Source organism: Thunnus albacares, chromosome 10 (genome assembly GCF_914725855.1).
Source record: "Thunnus albacares chromosome 10, fThuAlb1.1, whole genome shotgun sequence".
NCBI lineage: Eukaryota > Metazoa > Chordata > Actinopteri > Scombriformes > Scombridae > Thunnus > Thunnus albacares.
Window position 1 is genome coordinate 21,633,086 of NC_058115.1, and position 16,541 is coordinate 21,649,626.

Below are 16,541 nucleotides of genomic sequence, written 5' to 3' on the forward strand. Positions count from 1 at the left end.
TTATCAACATTTTACACTGTTGTCTTTGTTTTATAGTAACTCAATGATGGGCGTTTTTTGTAAACATTTACATTCTGGTGAGCGTTTAAAATGTAAGCAGTACAATAATTAACTCTGTAAAAAAAAAAAAAAGAAAAGAAGGGGGGGGGGGGGCATTTAAAGATAGATTATAGTCCACACCTCCTCTGGTCTGACACATTGGTCCCTGTCATATGATTTCCATTTCCTGGTAGAGCGGCTCAGCTTCATCTCAAACGCCGCTGAGTGAGCGTCTCTGTCCGGCTTTCTCTTCTCCTCTCCGGTGTCTGGCATACTCAAAAACTACCAGGCGATCATGTCCCGATATGCTGCATTTGTGTTATTCCTCGCACTCGGAATTGGTACGTATAACTGGATTGAACAATATTTAAATCAATGCAGAAAGAAAGACCAAAAAAAATGCGATTCTGCGAAGTGACGTGATTAAACTTCTGGGGCCTGGTGCTGCTGAGCTCAGGCTTTATGAAGATGTGAGAAGATATTTGAATATATTTGAATATATTTGGTGCTTGTGCCACTTTTTAAATTACAGACACATATATGTTCCCTTCTTGGGGTGAATTAACTGTACAGGCCTTGAAAAAACGAAACCATAATCAGCTGTTCACTCGAGGAGTCGTGATGTTTTGCTAATGTGGCTAGCTTGCTTGCTAATTGTTACCTACGTCAACAACACCACTGAAACGCAGCTAAACCGCCGTGTGAAGCTTAAAACACGGCATTCGTTCACATACTCGACGTTTAAATGTTAATGCAAACGCCCAGCAGCTAAACTACATCTTGGAAATAACTGTTAAACTAGCAAAACGTTTGTAGCTGTACTGATATCATAGCCGTATATGATATGATGTGTTGACCAGGCAACGGTAGCTAACTTTGCGTTAGCTTACTGTTTGGATAATTTGAAAGCTAAAGTTTGATTAAATGATGAAACATAAGCTTGTGTGAGCGATGTCTGCAGATAAAGACACACACACACAGCAAGGTTACCAAGTATAAAGGGCGTTTAAAGCCCTGCAGGTACAACATAAGTTGCATCAACGTTGTGTTAGCTGGCTAAAATAGTTAGCAACTTTTGGAGGTTTACAGTAAGTTGGCACGTGACCGTACAGCTACAGCAAGTTACCGTTAAACTACCGTTACGTGATGTGCAGTTAAGCTAAAGTCATGTGATGCACCGTTAAACTACCGTTACGTTATGTACCTTAAACTTAAGTCGTGTGATGTACCTTAGAGTCATGTGATGTAAGTTACCGTTAAATTAACGCTATGTCATGTATCGTTCATAATGATGATGATGATGATAATAATAATAATACTAATAATAATAATGATAATAATTTATTTAAAGGCCCCTTTCATGACACTCAAGGTCACCTTACATCATATAAGATCAATAATACAATAAGCAGTAATAAGACATCAGTACAATCATCAGTGAAACATGCAATAAACAACAGCTCAGTAATGAGTCAAGATTGACATTTAGTAAAAACTAAGATGTTGATGTAATTAGAGTGAGTAAGCTAGTTTAAAAAGATGGGTTTTAAGAACTGTTTTGAATTCCTTTATGCGGATGTGAGGTGGGAGGGTGGTCCAAAGTTTGGGTGCAGTACAGGAGAAGGCCCTGGCACCCATTGTGCTGAGGTCGATGGCTGGTAGTGCCAGTAGACCTGCTGATGAAGATCTGCAGGCAGCGAGAGGGAGTGTATGTCTGAAGGATCCATCACTTTAAACAAGATCAATTTCATTTCACATAAATGTTTCAAATGAGGAATCCGCTGTAATTTCTTCCGGTAATACAGTGCTTGAACTGCTGTGAGAGTCAGTTTAAAGGAACAGTCAAGTGCCCAAATGAACACTGAAATAGTTTTTTTTCTTTCTGTAATCATTCCTCCTGGCCATACTGACCCTTCATAATGCATTTACATTATAAGTGATTGGGACCAAAATCCACAAACCTTCTGTGCCAAAATGTAAGTAACTAAGTACATTTATTCAAGTACTGTACTTACATATAAGGATGTAAAAGGAAAATATGTTGTCAATGGAGGATGTGGTGGTTGTTTTGGTGACACCAAATGACTTTGTCCTGCCAATCTTAACAGCTGGATTAGCCCGTACATGTATATTAGTTATTGAAACATTTTTGTTTTCTCAGCTAGCCTGTGCAAAACAAATCTGGCGCTTGTCTGGTGACAGACTGGCCCTTTGATCTTCTAGCAGAAGTGACGTAGGCAGTAACGAAATCTGAACACCCTGGAGACGCATGATAGACACAGGTGTGATGTGTCTAGGCTGTCCACTTGTGTTCGGATCACAGAAACACATTTTAAAACCAAGTGTAAACAGCCTCTATGAATTGTTGACAACTCCACCAAATAGTGATTTTTTCCCCTCTAAACTTCTCACATGGTTTCATTTCAGTAAATGATACAATTATTTCACCAAAAATCAAAGATGAGAGAAAAAGTCCTAAAACTCAAAACAGATTTGTGTATCAGAACTTAGTTTTTTCTTCTTTCCTCTCCCACTAATCATCTCACGATCCCTCAGATTTATCTGGTGACCTTCTGGAGGGGCCCAACCTCTAGGTTGGAACCACTGGACTAAACTAAATAGTTTATATACTATATAAAGTAGTTGAAACTAGCTCCACCTCCAGCAGCTACAACACTAACAGTAATATTAAGCTAATGATGTCATATATGGGACCAAACCACTACTTTTAAGTAGGATTGTTCATGCTGGACTTCTACTTGTAATGGAGTATTTTTTATGTTGCTGTATTGGTAGTTTTACTTAAGTAAATGATCTGAGTACTTTGTCCACCACTGTTAAAAAGTTTATCTGAAGCTAATATGATGCTTCATATGCAGACTGTTGAAGCCTCATATAAGCATCAGATCAACTCTTAAATGCACAAAATGACTGTGTGGACACACTTTGGATTTTGTCTCCCATCACTTACACTGAAAGCACATCTGAAGGGGATCTTTTTATTTCCGGTATGAACAGGAGGAATAATTACAGCGAGGAAAACCTCTTTCAGTGTTCGTATGGACACCTGACTGTTGTTTTAAGACACACTTGAAAAACTGCGAACCTACGCTGAAAGTTAATCTCCACTGCTGACAAATACAGCGTTAAAACCAAAATATGTGACTCATCGTTCTGTGACCTAATTAGGAATTTCAACAATGTTTCCACTGCAAATGTTCTTACCAAACTTTATCTCGGACTGTGTTTACATTTTTGGTCTTACCAAAAAAAAAGTGTCCCCATGGTATGTAGATAGTTACACATTTTGATTTCAGTTTACGGAAACTTAACCAGTGTACTAGATACTGACAGGTGGGGTGATAGTGCTCGACAGACCTGTACAGGTTGTGGTAACGTTGAGACTCTAAATCTGGCTCTCTAATAAAAAGAAAGTATTTTTACAGCCAGGGTCATCTGAATGAGTTTGAGTTCATGTTGTGTGCTTCATAAGCTTATGTGACCTGCGGATTGCAGCAGGCAGCTGTTGAGTTGATGACAGCGCAGATTGTCAAAATGATAGTTAATCCAAGTGGACCTTGGCCTGTCTTCTGTTAAACTGTATGCAGTTTCTTAGCACCAGTGGAAATGTGTATAACTCTGTTGCAAGTATGACAGAAATCTATATTGTACAGTGCACTGTCCTTTAAAAATATTAGTAATAATACTTGTGTTTTCTTGTTGTCCACTATGTTGTACCGACTTTATATTTGAAAACATGTTAGTTCTTAGTCTCTCATATTGGAACAGATGGACTTCACATGAAGTGTCCACGACTTTAACATTTGTTTCAACTATATTTTTAGTGAAAAGACAGTAACCTGTTAAATTCCAGCTGGACTGATTTCTCTATATAATAATTCAGAATAAATTCAGTAACTTCTTTTCTTTTCAGAAATCCATGTGTCGCATGGTATCGAGGTGTTGGTCAATGACAAAGACGGCAAGTTATGCCTGTATGCAAATCTAATGGTCAACTTCTCAGTCTCATATGAAGTCACCGGCAATAAGGTGAGTGTCTGCTCTTAATTACACAATCTTCTACTTTGACTGACCGTGTTTGTGTTAGTATATATACTATATATCAGGGTACACAGTAGACTTGTGAGCGTGCTTTGCTAATGCAGCATAGCAGCGCTGCAGTTTCCAGAAACCCTCAGTGGCTCGATAATCAGACAAGTCTTGTGGGAAGAAAATGTCACCATGAAAAGGGGGAAACGAGGGGAGTCACTACCAAGCAGAAATATTCTCTCTACTCAGCATTTCAGTTTGTGAGTTGTCCGCGTGCATATCCTGTAATTGTTATGTCCTGTCTTTTCACTAGTGAGTATTTGGGCCACATAGAGCTCACAGAAATTTACGTAATCTTAAAAAAATTCTTATCTGTCTTTATTACTTTTTCCTACTGGAATAGATTTATCATATTAGCTGTCTAACAGATTCTGGCCAATGTCATCTTAACATGGGAAATACTTTAGGTGATGAAAACATTTGTTGTTTGATGTTTAAAATTAATGTTTTTCAGAGCTAAACATTTGTCAGATCTCATATTTTTGTCATGCACATCAGATAAACAAAAAAGGGACGACAGCTTTTTGTAAACTGCTCCTTAACTGTACTTTGTATTTTTGTATATATTAAAACTGTGATCAGTAAACCTTTTCTGTGTCTGTCTTAAACTCTGCTTAGGAACATTTTTTCTTTAGATGTGTCAAGCTTGTTTTTACAAAATCTACTGTATAAACTCTCATTTCAGAATGAAACAGTTGAGATTGAACTTCCTAGTGGCGCCAAAAACGATGAAAGTGCTTGTGATGCCACAAGCTCAACGCTGAAGCTCAATTTTGGAGATGGACACTCCTGGAGCATGAACTTCGCTGTGAAAGGAAATACATACCAGGCGGACTCCATCACGTTTTCCTACAATCTCAACGACTCAACCGTCTTCCCCAATTCTGTGTTAAACGGTAACTTCTGCATCTCACAATGCAGACAAAAGTGTGGACAAAAGGTCTCTTACTAAATGCTGATGTTGGTTTTTTTTTTTAATTTCTGTTTTGTTTCTTTAGAAACCGCATCAGTGACCATGAAGCCTCATATTACGGACGTAGGCTTGGACACCTGCTACTCTTGCAAGAGTAAAGACATGATCCAGTCCGACTCTGTCAATCAGACTCTATGGAACGTGCTCATACAGGCTTTTGTCAGTAACGGCAGCAAGAGTGACAACCGTAAGTACAGATGAAGCTTCACATCTCATCCTGGCTCTAATGATCGTCTCCCGTCTCTATTTATGACCTCGTCTCTCTTTTTTTTTTTCTCCTCGTCACAGTCACCACTTGTGCCGCTGATGTGCCCGCGACCACCATTGCCCCCACTGCTGCTCCCACCCCCACCACCACTCCTACCACTACCACAGCGGTTCCTGTCACAAACTCGACTTCCCCTGCTCCTCCTCCTACGACCACCCCGACCCCCACCCTCCCATCACCCACCACTGGGAAGTACAGCATCAAGCCAGATGAGAACAGCACAGCCTGCCTGTTGGCCGACTTCGGCCTGCGGATTGGTTTCAAGCAAGGAGACGTATGTTTATAAACACAATTAATCCCTTTGTTTTCCAGATGTTATACACACAGATGATCTTTGTAGCTGTTGCTGATTTGGTTCCGTTCTCTTCCATTTGGTGTAGAAATATCAGGAGATGAACTTGGATCCTAATGGGACCGTCGCCTCTGGATCATGTGGAGTCAACAGCAGTGAGCTGGTGTTGGTGTCCAACTCAATGACCATCATGTTCACCTTTGCCAATGTAAGTTCTCAACAGCATGTTAGTTGTATCTGTTTAATACGCAGGCCTGGTGACATTTAAGATTGTGTTTTAATTGTTTTCTGATTCTTTTTCAATAATCTGAAAGGCTGCCCAATTTCTCAGAACCAGAGAACAAGAACTGCCTTCTTTCACTTTTGTAACATTGCCAAAATACGCCACATTTTATCCAACTCAGACGTTGAAATCCTTGTAAATGCATTTATAAAATCCAGAATCAACTACTGTAATGCACTTTCCTCTGGCCTACACAGTATGACCGCAACTAAAGGTCTCCATTTGGTACAAAACGCAGCTGCCAGAGTCATCACAAGATCTAAGTCGGATCATATAACACCATTACTGATATTTTGTCTTTGCATTAGCTACCAATTCAAGCGAGAGCTGAAAATCCTCCATCGTACTCATAAGGCCTTAAACGGCTCCTTCGTATATCTGCAGCCTTATTACCCCGTATACTCCATCACATCCTGGTTTACCTAACTGTTCGTCCATTTAACAAAAATCTTTTGGTGGTAGAGCCTTTGCCTGCCGATCTCCCATTCTTTGGAATAAACTGCTGCATATTGAGGAGGAAGTTCTATTGAGATTTTCAGATCCAGGCTGAAAACATCTGTGGCCTCTCGTTAATTTAACCAGCTGGGAAATCAAATCACTGTTTGACAAGTAGTTACCTTAATTATGTTCTGGTTTGATCTCTATTTTTAGATCCCTAACCTCAGTCCTGTTGTCATATTAACATTATTACCTGTGTGTGTGTGTGTGTGTGTGTGTGTGTGTGTGTGTGTGTGTGTGTGTGTGTGTGTGTGTGTGTGTGTGTGTGTGTGTGTGTGTGTGTGTGGCTGTTATTCAACGCCAAAACTCAGGAACAGAAGGGGAGATTGTGACCTTATTTCACATTTGATTGGATACTGAATTGGTGACACTAATCTTGGTTCCCACCTTGAAACTGTGGTGATTGTTTAGATCTTCGGTGCTGTCGGGTTGAAGATGTGTGTGAAACATCCACGTTTTAGTATTTGTAGCTTCTTTGCAGCAACATCCATATCTGAGGCTTTGTCTACCGTCATGACTACAACTTTGTGTTCTATCAGAATCAGCTTTATTGGCCAAATGTGAACACATACAAGAAAAATACACTTAATACCTTTTATTAAATTCCTTCAAGTCTTCAGTACAAATATTACACAAGTCTAGACAGACATGGATGTAAACTTGACTGGTTGGCGGAAGCTACAACCGTGAGGCAGTATTTCTAGTTTTAACTTGTAAAGTGTTGAGAGAATTTTTGGGTGATGAGCATTATAAATAAACTCAAGTCGTAGTTTACAAGTTGTTGTGAAACTGTTTAGCTGGAAGGTTATTGTCTCAAGAAATATTGAGATTTTTAATCCTCTTTAGGTGTTCATTTTCATCTGAAATACAAATATTTGAGCAATTTTTAAACATCAAATCCTAATTTCTGGGATTTTGTTTTGTGTTTTTTCAAAAGAAGCTCAGCTGCACCACCGTCTTTGTTATCTTTTCGTATCTCTGGTTGGTAATCACTGAATTAGATGGATTTAAAAAAAACAGGCTGAAACTTTTCTAACATTATATAAGTTCACAGAATTAGACAGAATGCAACGAAATGTGACTGTACTATACTGACTGTATCACTCATCACCGAGGACTGAGAAAGGAAATGTTTGTATCCCGGATGCCTTTGGTAGTAACAAGGGCTGCTAAACATTTGCAAAATGTTATATATTCAAAATAAATTCCTTTTGATGTATATTTTTCATATCTGAACTTGTATTTTTCTTCTTACAGGACACAAAGAAATTCCGCCTACATGCTCTGAACGTCACCGCAAAACCAAGCTCCGGTAATTAAAAGTTTCATGTCTACCCAACATACACCAGGCAGCAGACCCAGACGTTGTCTTTACATCCGTATGTTTCTTTCAAGGCGTAGTGTTTTCTGAGGTGAACAGCAACCTGAGTCTGTGGGAGGCCGCCGTCGGCAGCTCCTACATGTGTAATAAGGAGCAGAACTACACCATCACCAACCTGCTCACCATCTTCACCTTCGACCTGCAAGTTCAACCCTTTGGAGTGAAGAAGGGTGTTTTCAGTACAGGTAGGTTATTCCTTTATGTCTCTTTACCTTCACTGCTGGCCGGGGCTTGAACAGACTGAGTGAGAGTTTGGAAAATGTGCCAATGACTCTAAAGGTTGAAATGAGGAAGAGGATTTTTGTTGTGTTTGAAGGCTCATATTGTTAGTCTGAAGCAACACAAGGACAGAGTGTCATTTGAAAACATTTAAGATAGCATTTCAGATTTTCTGTTTAACAGCATAAACAAGCAGAGTTTAATAAATATTTACTTGTTAAAAGTGCAGTTTTGCACTAGTTAAGAAGTTAAGAATTCCTTTTTTTTTTTGGTTTAATTAAAGATGTTTCATTCAGGACTTAATTAATAGCAGAACATAATAAGTGTGAATATTTAATCTAAGCCATAACTTAACTCTTGTGTGTATTTTGAGGTAAGTATTATTTGTTTTCAAGTGAATTTATATTGACATAAAACAGTTAAACACAGTTTAAGCTCTCTTGCAGCAGGACATCATTAATACAACATTATGTTTATTAAGTAAGATGTGCAGCTGAAACAGTTTCGGAAACATTTTGTATCCTTTCAAACAAACCTATAGTAAAATATAGTATACCTATAGTAAAATACCTGGTTTTATTTTTTAATAAAAGATGATATAATTAACCATTTAATAATTAATTTTGCACTGCACAATAAAATGTACAGTTTTAGATCGGTACCACTGACATACTTTGTTTGGGGCTAAAAAAATAAATCACAGACAGCCGACGTCATGACTGGTGGTTAATTAGTTTTACTTCATATTAAACTATCAACCAAGAGAAATAGTTTGAATACATTTTAAATGAATGATTCTCAACCTGTTTGGCTTGTGAACCCTTAAATTGAAGCAACATCTACTCATGATTACTCATCAGAAGTAATTTGAAGAATTTTTAGAGGCTTGAGGAGGTGAAAGTTTCCAGTATTTCACAAGGAAAAGAAGCAAAAATTAGAGAAAAAATTAAAAACAGACACAGTTTGGTGTCAGAATTTGTTTGACCCCCAAATCCTACAAAAACCATTTCAAACCAAGTCCATCCCGAACTAAAGTCCATCTTCCTGATCACTTGAAAGACGTCCTCCTGCAGAATCTCTTCATTCGTATTAAGTTCATCTACCATCATCTGTCATATCAAAGATGTTCATTCAAATGAAAAAAGGTGCCGTGCGACAGCTTTAAAGTGGTGACGTGAAGTGTTTGTACGTTGTCGCACAGCTCAACTCTGCTGTGCTGCTGCTTCACTCTTTGTCTCTCAGGATGTGTTTTGTTAATCCACCTGTTGACTGACTCTCTTTTTATCTGCAGCCCATGAATGTTCATTGGATGACACCAGCATCTTAATCCCAATCATTGTTGGCGCTGCTCTGGCTGGCTTGATTCTCATTGTAGTGATCGCTTACGTGATTGGTCGAAGAAAGACTTATGTTGGATATCAGACCCTTTAAATCCAGTCTGCAATCATGAAATATCACGGGGTTCCCAAGCCTGGTCCTTGGGGTTCATGTGCAATCAACTTAATTGGCAAATAACATAAATTCAAGAGCTTAAATCTAAACTTGAGACGTAGTTTCATAAAGAAAAATTGATTTTATTATCTGCTGGTATTAAAAGTTATTGGTCATCTTGAGACATGGAATGCACATCAAGCATTTTTGAATCAGCTAAAGGGTCTTTAATGATGAGATAAATGTAAAATCAATATCAAGATCTGAGGCTTGGTGTTCTCAAGGACCAAACTTGTTCACACCCCATGTTTGTGTTTGTTTTTTGTTGTTTTCTGGATGTCTTGTCTTTTCCTTTTTTTGTTGTTTTTGTTAATGGAGCAAGTGCAAGATCCATACAAACCCCCTTTTTTAAATGTAAGAAATCACAATGTAAAATGACTTTTTATTGAATGAGACTTCATACTCTTGTCAGTATGTTCAGTATACAGTACATAGTTATTTTAAGTCGTACATATCTCCAGCACTAGATATGTTGTAATTTCAGGAACCTGCATTTGCTCTGCAGACATTCCTTTTTGTTTTTGCTTTTGTCATTATTTAATCTTTGTGCACATTTTTAGTTTTTACTTCCTTTATGGTTTGGCTTTTCATCCCTGCAATTATTTGCATTATCAGCACTTAAGAATAACAATTATATCCACAGCATTTCAGCTGAAAATCCTTCAGAAACATAAGGAAGATAGTCGAGTAGCTTTCTTTTCTTTGCTCCTAGAATCATTAACAAGGATGAAGGTCTACTCCATTTGGAAAGTTGTCAAAGGAAAATGTGCTTTAGCCCATGTTTGCCCCTGTAGAGCAGGAGAAATATTTGAATCAATGTCCTGATCATGTGGCTCCAATTATGTTAAGAATGTGAAATCAAAATGTGTGTTTGTTTTGAACGTTGACAGACCTTTTTTTTTTTTTTTTTCACAGAAGACATTTTGATATATGTCGAGCAGTAAAAGCCCAGGTGGGAGTAATAACATTAACAATGTAACCGATGCTGTCATTGTTAGTGTTATTAATTACACCTGTGCTTCTCCTGTTATGTCAAAATGTCTGCTGTTTTAAAAGGTCTCTTACACTTGCACAAGTTCAAGTCAGAGAATAAACCTGAAAAGAAAAGTCATACATAATACATTTTGGCATTAGGTTTAGAAAAGGGACAGTACTATTGTGTAGATATTCACTCTCAGCGCAGATCATTCTGAGAGGAGGATATTTACATGTAAATGCACTAAGGCGCTCTTTAAATTTTTTGCATATTTGTGTTTGAAACTGTGTCAAGTTATTTCACCTGTGTATAGGCCTGGGCTTGGCCTGAGCTCTGAAAGATGCAGTTGGATCAGAGGGTGTTAAAGCTCCTGAAAATCAAATCAGTTTATGTTTCTCCTCATGACTGAACAATTGAAGTTCAGCTAACCTGCTTCGTCAGGACTGTGTGTGGGTGTTGAAGTGATCAGATTTGACTGGCAGAGGCCCGGCAATATAAACGAACAACCCCAGACTGATTCAGGTATTAGAAAATCCTTTTTTGGTGCAGAGAAGTACACCAAACCAGCGAGAAGAGCACAAACGAAACGGCACAAATTAAAATCTGTCAGGTTAAATAGACAAAACTGGGTTTTTTTTGTTGTTGTTTTTTTTGTAATGTAGGAGAACATCACTCATACTGAAGGGGCTTTCACATCTGTTTGGTTCAGATTAAATTAATTCTGGTGAAACCAGTTAAATCAAACTCCAACCGCACTGAGATTGTCTGAAAAGCGTACTCTGTTGGTCAGTTGGTCTGTTTGAGGTGCAAACAGACCAACTGCAAGATTTTGTGATTATATGAGATTTTAGCATAAAATCAAAAGTTACTATTAAATCAATCTGCTGATCATGAACTGTTAAGAAAGCGAACTCCCAATCTATTTATGCAATGTGATAACCATGGTAACACTGATGCACCTCAGTACAGGAGTGTGGAGATTTTCTCTGATACATGAAAGAGTTAAACCAAAGTATTACCAGAGGCGTGATGAGCTCTCCTCCCATAATATTAAAGGACAAAATGCCTTTTTTTTTTGTCCTGTTTCTGTTCGCCAGTATTTACCAGGTGACATATGAGGCCTATTTGCAGTCCAGACTAATGATGCTCATAATCAGGTTGTTTTGTGACACCAGAGAACATAAATGAATGAAACGATGATGATGATGCAGGACCACAGTCGTTATAAATGAGTCGCCTATGAGTCCGTATGACTTCATGGTTACAGCTCTTTTGAAATAAGCCAGTGAGAACACAAACCAGACCAGAGCTTAAAGGCTTTTATTTTATTTTTCTTCTGGTCTTTGATCCAAATAAACCCAAACCACTGATGTGAAAGCACCCAAAGATCTTTAAGTCAGGGAGTCGGTGCAGGTTGCGGTGAAGCAGCATCCGGGATGGAGGCAAGCCCAAGAATGTGTATTTTTGTAACGATAGTAAGCCGATGTGACACGTTAGTTGCTGTGTATTGTTGCTTAATTCTAGCAGAGTGTTATTTACTGTTTGCTTTGTTCCAACTGGAGCAACGCAGTCGGTTATATGAGACTCGCTCAAATTATTTGCATTTTTAAGTTGCTCAGAAAACTTTGCTTCCCCAGGACATTGTATATGTGTATGAATAATAGCTCTTAAATCAAATGCAGGCTTGTGGTCGTTGCTGTCTTGTTTATTTCAGCTTTGTAAAAACTTGAGTTGCCTTAATTATAAAGATGGTTTTGCAGCACTAGTATAAATAGTAATGTTAGACATTTTTCTCAAGGTTCACCTGTCTTCTCCTCAATAAATCATCCAGTAGGTTTATCATCATGATAATAGTGCCTTTAATTAAAAAAAAAAAATCAGTTTTGTACATTCAGTAACTCATTAATACTGTTGAGCTATTGTTCTGGTAACTTGCTAAGCTTCAGATCATTATTTAATTCCCCTTCAGTTGTGGAGAACATTGCACATGTTCAGCAAAGGGAATTTGTGCTGCAGGATCATCTTCTTCCAGATCAATTCATGTGTGTTATGTGGATACAAAATGACTGCTGATTTCATCTCCATTATTATCGTATTATCGCTGTTAGTTATAATAAATTGGATTTCAAATTGTGTGTCAGACTGACGTGGAGCTTTTTTAGCATTTTGACATTCATGAAATAAAATAAAAATGCGTTGTTGTCCTGGATGTTTGAGTAAATGTTTATTCATTTGTAAAACTGCTGTTCATGCACCAAATACTTGGTTAGCGGGGCTACTTCTCTTCTCCTGCTGTCCATGCATTAATCATCCTTTTTTTTTTTTTTAAACTCCTGTTCAACCTATAAGACATTCACCTCTCTGCTCTCTTCACTCTCGTCTAGCTGAGGAATGCCAGGGTGATGCGGAGAGCTTCCTTGTTCCCATAGCTGTCGGAGTGGCCCTGCTTGTTCTCATTCTTGTCGTTCTGCTGGCCTATTTCATCGGAAGAAAGAGAAACATGGCCAGCGGCTATGAGTCTTTCTAGTTAAACCTGCCTCATTTAGATGTTAGTCAGTCAATCGCTGCTTGTTTGCTTCTCTGCATTTTGCCTGATTATGAAAAATTACCAGTGTGGTGTTGCATTAATGTTTCCATGTAGTGTTCAGTGCTGCCTGACAGAGATTTTGGGAAATAGTTATTCACTTTATTGCCAAGTTAGTTGAGAATATTGATACCACTCTCATGTCTGTATGGTAAATATGAAGCAACCAGTTAGCTTAGCTTAGCACAAAGACTGGAGACAGGGGGAAACAGTTAGCCTCGCTCTGTTCACAGATTAAAAGCTAAAAGCTCTCTAATTAACATGTAAAATCTTGTTAAATCTGCACTAAAACAAAATGTAAAAACAACATGTTGTGGGTTTACAGGAGGTGATACGTGGGACTATTTCTTGTCTGGGTGCAGTGACCCCAGCACTGTCATTCATTACTTCCTATATACACTAAAGTGTTTTATTCTGTAGTGAGCTGTGAGTTGAGATTTCAGACACTAAATCATCATTTTTGCACCATCGTTGACAGGTGTAGGGCGGCACAATGAGAATTTTAGCATCTAGGAAATGCGACACTTTACACTTGGAATTGATAGAAAAGTGTACATGCTATGGACAAACTTTTTCATCCCATTTTTGTCATTTTTGAGTATACTATATACAGCATACATTTGCACACTCCATTAACTCACTCAAATGAAATGTTTAAGGGTAAATATTGTGCACTATTAAGCAAATAGGGAGTGAATTCGGTCACAGCCCAGAAAGAGTCAGTCAGTTAGGCGCATAAACCCGCCAATAAACCCACATCTTGTTGTTTTTGCACTCTGTTTGTACAGATTAAATAAATATGATATAACTTAACTAATTAATGAGCCCTAAAAGTGCTGGTGGGTAGATTTTGTTTTATCTTCGGACTGAGCCCGGCTAGCTGTTTGCCATCGTTTCCAGTCTTTAGGCTAAGCTAAGCTAACTGTATATTTAACTTGATATCTATCCTGTCATCTGACCCCAGAACACCTGAAAGCAAATAAGTGTACAATATTTCCCAAAAGGTCAAATTATTCCTTAAAGATTTTTTCTGATCATTCTGCCTGAAATTAATGTTCATACATAGAATAACGAGAGAAATTTCCACTTGGGTGATTTCCTTCTTGTGCCTTTAAAAACATTTAATGACGCTTTCTTCTACATAATTTTGATTCTCTTTGTGGAAATGTCATTTTCTAGGTTTCTTTTCATGCTACTTTTGCTTCATCTCGAACCCTTTAAGGACTTTAAATTCCTCAATCCTCCTCCTCCTCCTCGTCGTAGTGTTTTCTGCTGTCTAATCCACTAACCTGCTGTCTCTCTGTCTGTGTGTCTTCCTGTCTGTCAGCTGAGGAATGCTTCCTGGACTCTGATTTGAGCTTTTTGGTGCCCATTGCAGTGGGCGTGGCGCTCAGCTTCCTAATCATCCTTGTGCTTATCTCTTACCTCATTGGTCGGAGGAAGAGTCGCACTGGCTACCAGTCTGTATAATCCAACCCGGCTGCTTCTGCCTCTCACCTTCCCAACCCTCACAACTCTTGACAAAAAAAAACTAAACACACTCCTCCCGTAACGCCATCCCTTCCCCTTCTGTTTCCTGTGAGGCAGTGTCTCCCTGAAAATAACCTTTATAGCTTATTTCTCGTACAGTTTAAAATTGATCCCGGCAAACCACCCTCTCAATGGTTTTTCTTTGTTTTTTGCTTTGATGCCAATGACTGAATCCAGTACCAAAACATTTATGATCGATATTGCATCGTTTGATTATAGATTGCATGTTTTAAAAATCGAATTTATGGCTGTGAGTAGCCGTCCACCATTACCTCCTCTCCTCCCCAGAGAGCCTCCCTCCCTCCTCTCCCACCGCAAGAGGTTTTTTCCTCTCAGTTTCTGTGCTGTACAATAGTATATGTGTAAATTAATCTCTTGTATAGAATGAATGACGTTGATTTTTGATGACTTGAATGTACGAGCAAGCTAATAGATCCACTGTTGTCATTCATACCCCCACAAACCACTGTTTTTTGCTTGTTTTTGTTTGGTTTTTGCACTTTTTTGTTTCTTTAACCAACACTTAACATTGAAATTAACACCAAAATTAAAATCTGCTGCACATTTAGACACTTAGTTGTAGCTTGATGAAAGGGACACTAACTTATGAAGACACTTTACCAGCACTGGGACCAGTTTTGTTTTGTTTTTTTGGAAATGTGTGATGTTAGACGTTTATATTTCTGTTGCTCACGTTAGGAGGATGGAAAATTTGTTTTTCTTTAATTGTACATTTAGTTTTAAAAGATTAACATGTGAGTATTTGACAAGTTAATTATAGTGTTGTCCTCTTGTAATTCTCTGTTATTACTGTGACAGATGCATATTTTTGGCATTTGGGAGTCTCAATCCTGGTTTAAGTAAACACTACGTTGGTCTCCAGGATCAAATTTAGTTGAATGTACATAAATCTGACAACTGAACATTGGTTCGATTAAGATCCACACACCACCCACTATGTGATAGTTCAGAAATATCAACAGCTTGAGCAGATAGATGACAGTATGAAGGCCATGAGTAATATTTCCCCTCCCTGGTCTTATTTCACACCATTTTATAGATGTCATCCTCAGTTCTGTACGTTTGATCATTCCCCCCCCGACAGTTTGTGCCTTTCTGTTGTGCACCTCTTGAGTTGCTTGCTTGAAGCTTGTCTCCATCTGATGAAGAATGTGATGTGATGAGCTTGTTTAACACAAGTGGGGAACAAATTAAATAAAGTTTCGTTCTTGTTTTGTATCACTGTCGTTCTTTCTTTTTTTTTGAGCAGTTTGTGTCCTGCTTTTATCGAGCCGCAGAGCGTCAAGTCTTGTGACTGGACTGAGTTCAAAGGTTAACTGCTGCTACTGCTCGAACTGTCCGTTCAACTTTGATCAATGATGTGCTTTTTATAGCCTGTAATGGTACACAGAAGCATGACTCTCACCCCGGCTATAACTGGCATGTGTGCAGATATGCAAGTTGACCCTGAGGTCACGACAGATCATGTCGGCTTAACCTATTACTGAGACAAATTTAAAACCAAACATTTTACCTTTACTTCACTTCCTCGCTGTTTCTGGTCCCACAACTGCACTACTGATGGGTAAAAATAATAATTACAGAATCAAGCAATTCTCTATAATATATACATGTTTTAGGTGCTAAAAGTAAAGTGAGGATGTTCTCATGAATAATGTCATGAATAGTGTTTATCAGTTAACTTCATACAAAGTGCAGAAAACAGAAGAAACCCAAATCAAATCAATATTTGTTGTGACCAAGCTTTGCATCAGTTCTTCTCAGTACACCTGCAAAGCATCTTGGAGAAGTTGTTTCAGTTCTTTTGTGTATTTAGGTGTCTCAGCTGCTTCTGTCTCTTCATGCTATCCCAGACTGACTCGATGATGTTAAGATA

General features: G+C 38.4%; 1 protein-coding gene across 4 annotated transcripts; it reads left to right on the forward strand.

Moving 5' to 3' along the window:
• Positions 1 to 210: 210 nt before the first annotated feature.
• lamp2 (lysosomal-associated membrane protein 2) lies at positions 211 to 15,883 on the forward strand. Of its 4 annotated transcripts, XM_044363659.1 has the most exons (10): positions 211 to 380; positions 3,974 to 4,089; positions 4,835 to 5,045; positions 5,148 to 5,309; positions 5,411 to 5,664; positions 5,771 to 5,890; positions 7,721 to 7,775; positions 7,859 to 8,029; positions 12,915 to 13,078; positions 14,442 to 14,519. In XM_044363659.1, exons 1-9 carry the CDS (start codon positions 335 to 337, stop codon positions 13,055 to 13,057), a joined length of 1,278 nt encoding a protein of 425 aa, XP_044219594.1. In that variant the 5' UTR covers positions 211 to 334; the 3' UTR covers positions 13,058 to 13,078; positions 14,442 to 14,519. The 4 variants fall into 4 exon arrangements, with proteins under 4 accessions (XP_044219594.1, XP_044219591.1, XP_044219593.1 ...); XM_044363656.1 differs by having other exon boundaries at positions 12,915 to 15,883; XM_044363658.1 differs by lacking the exon at positions 12,915 to 13,078 and having other exon boundaries at positions 14,442 to 15,883.
• The last annotated feature ends 658 nt before the right edge of the window (positions 15,884 to 16,541 follow it).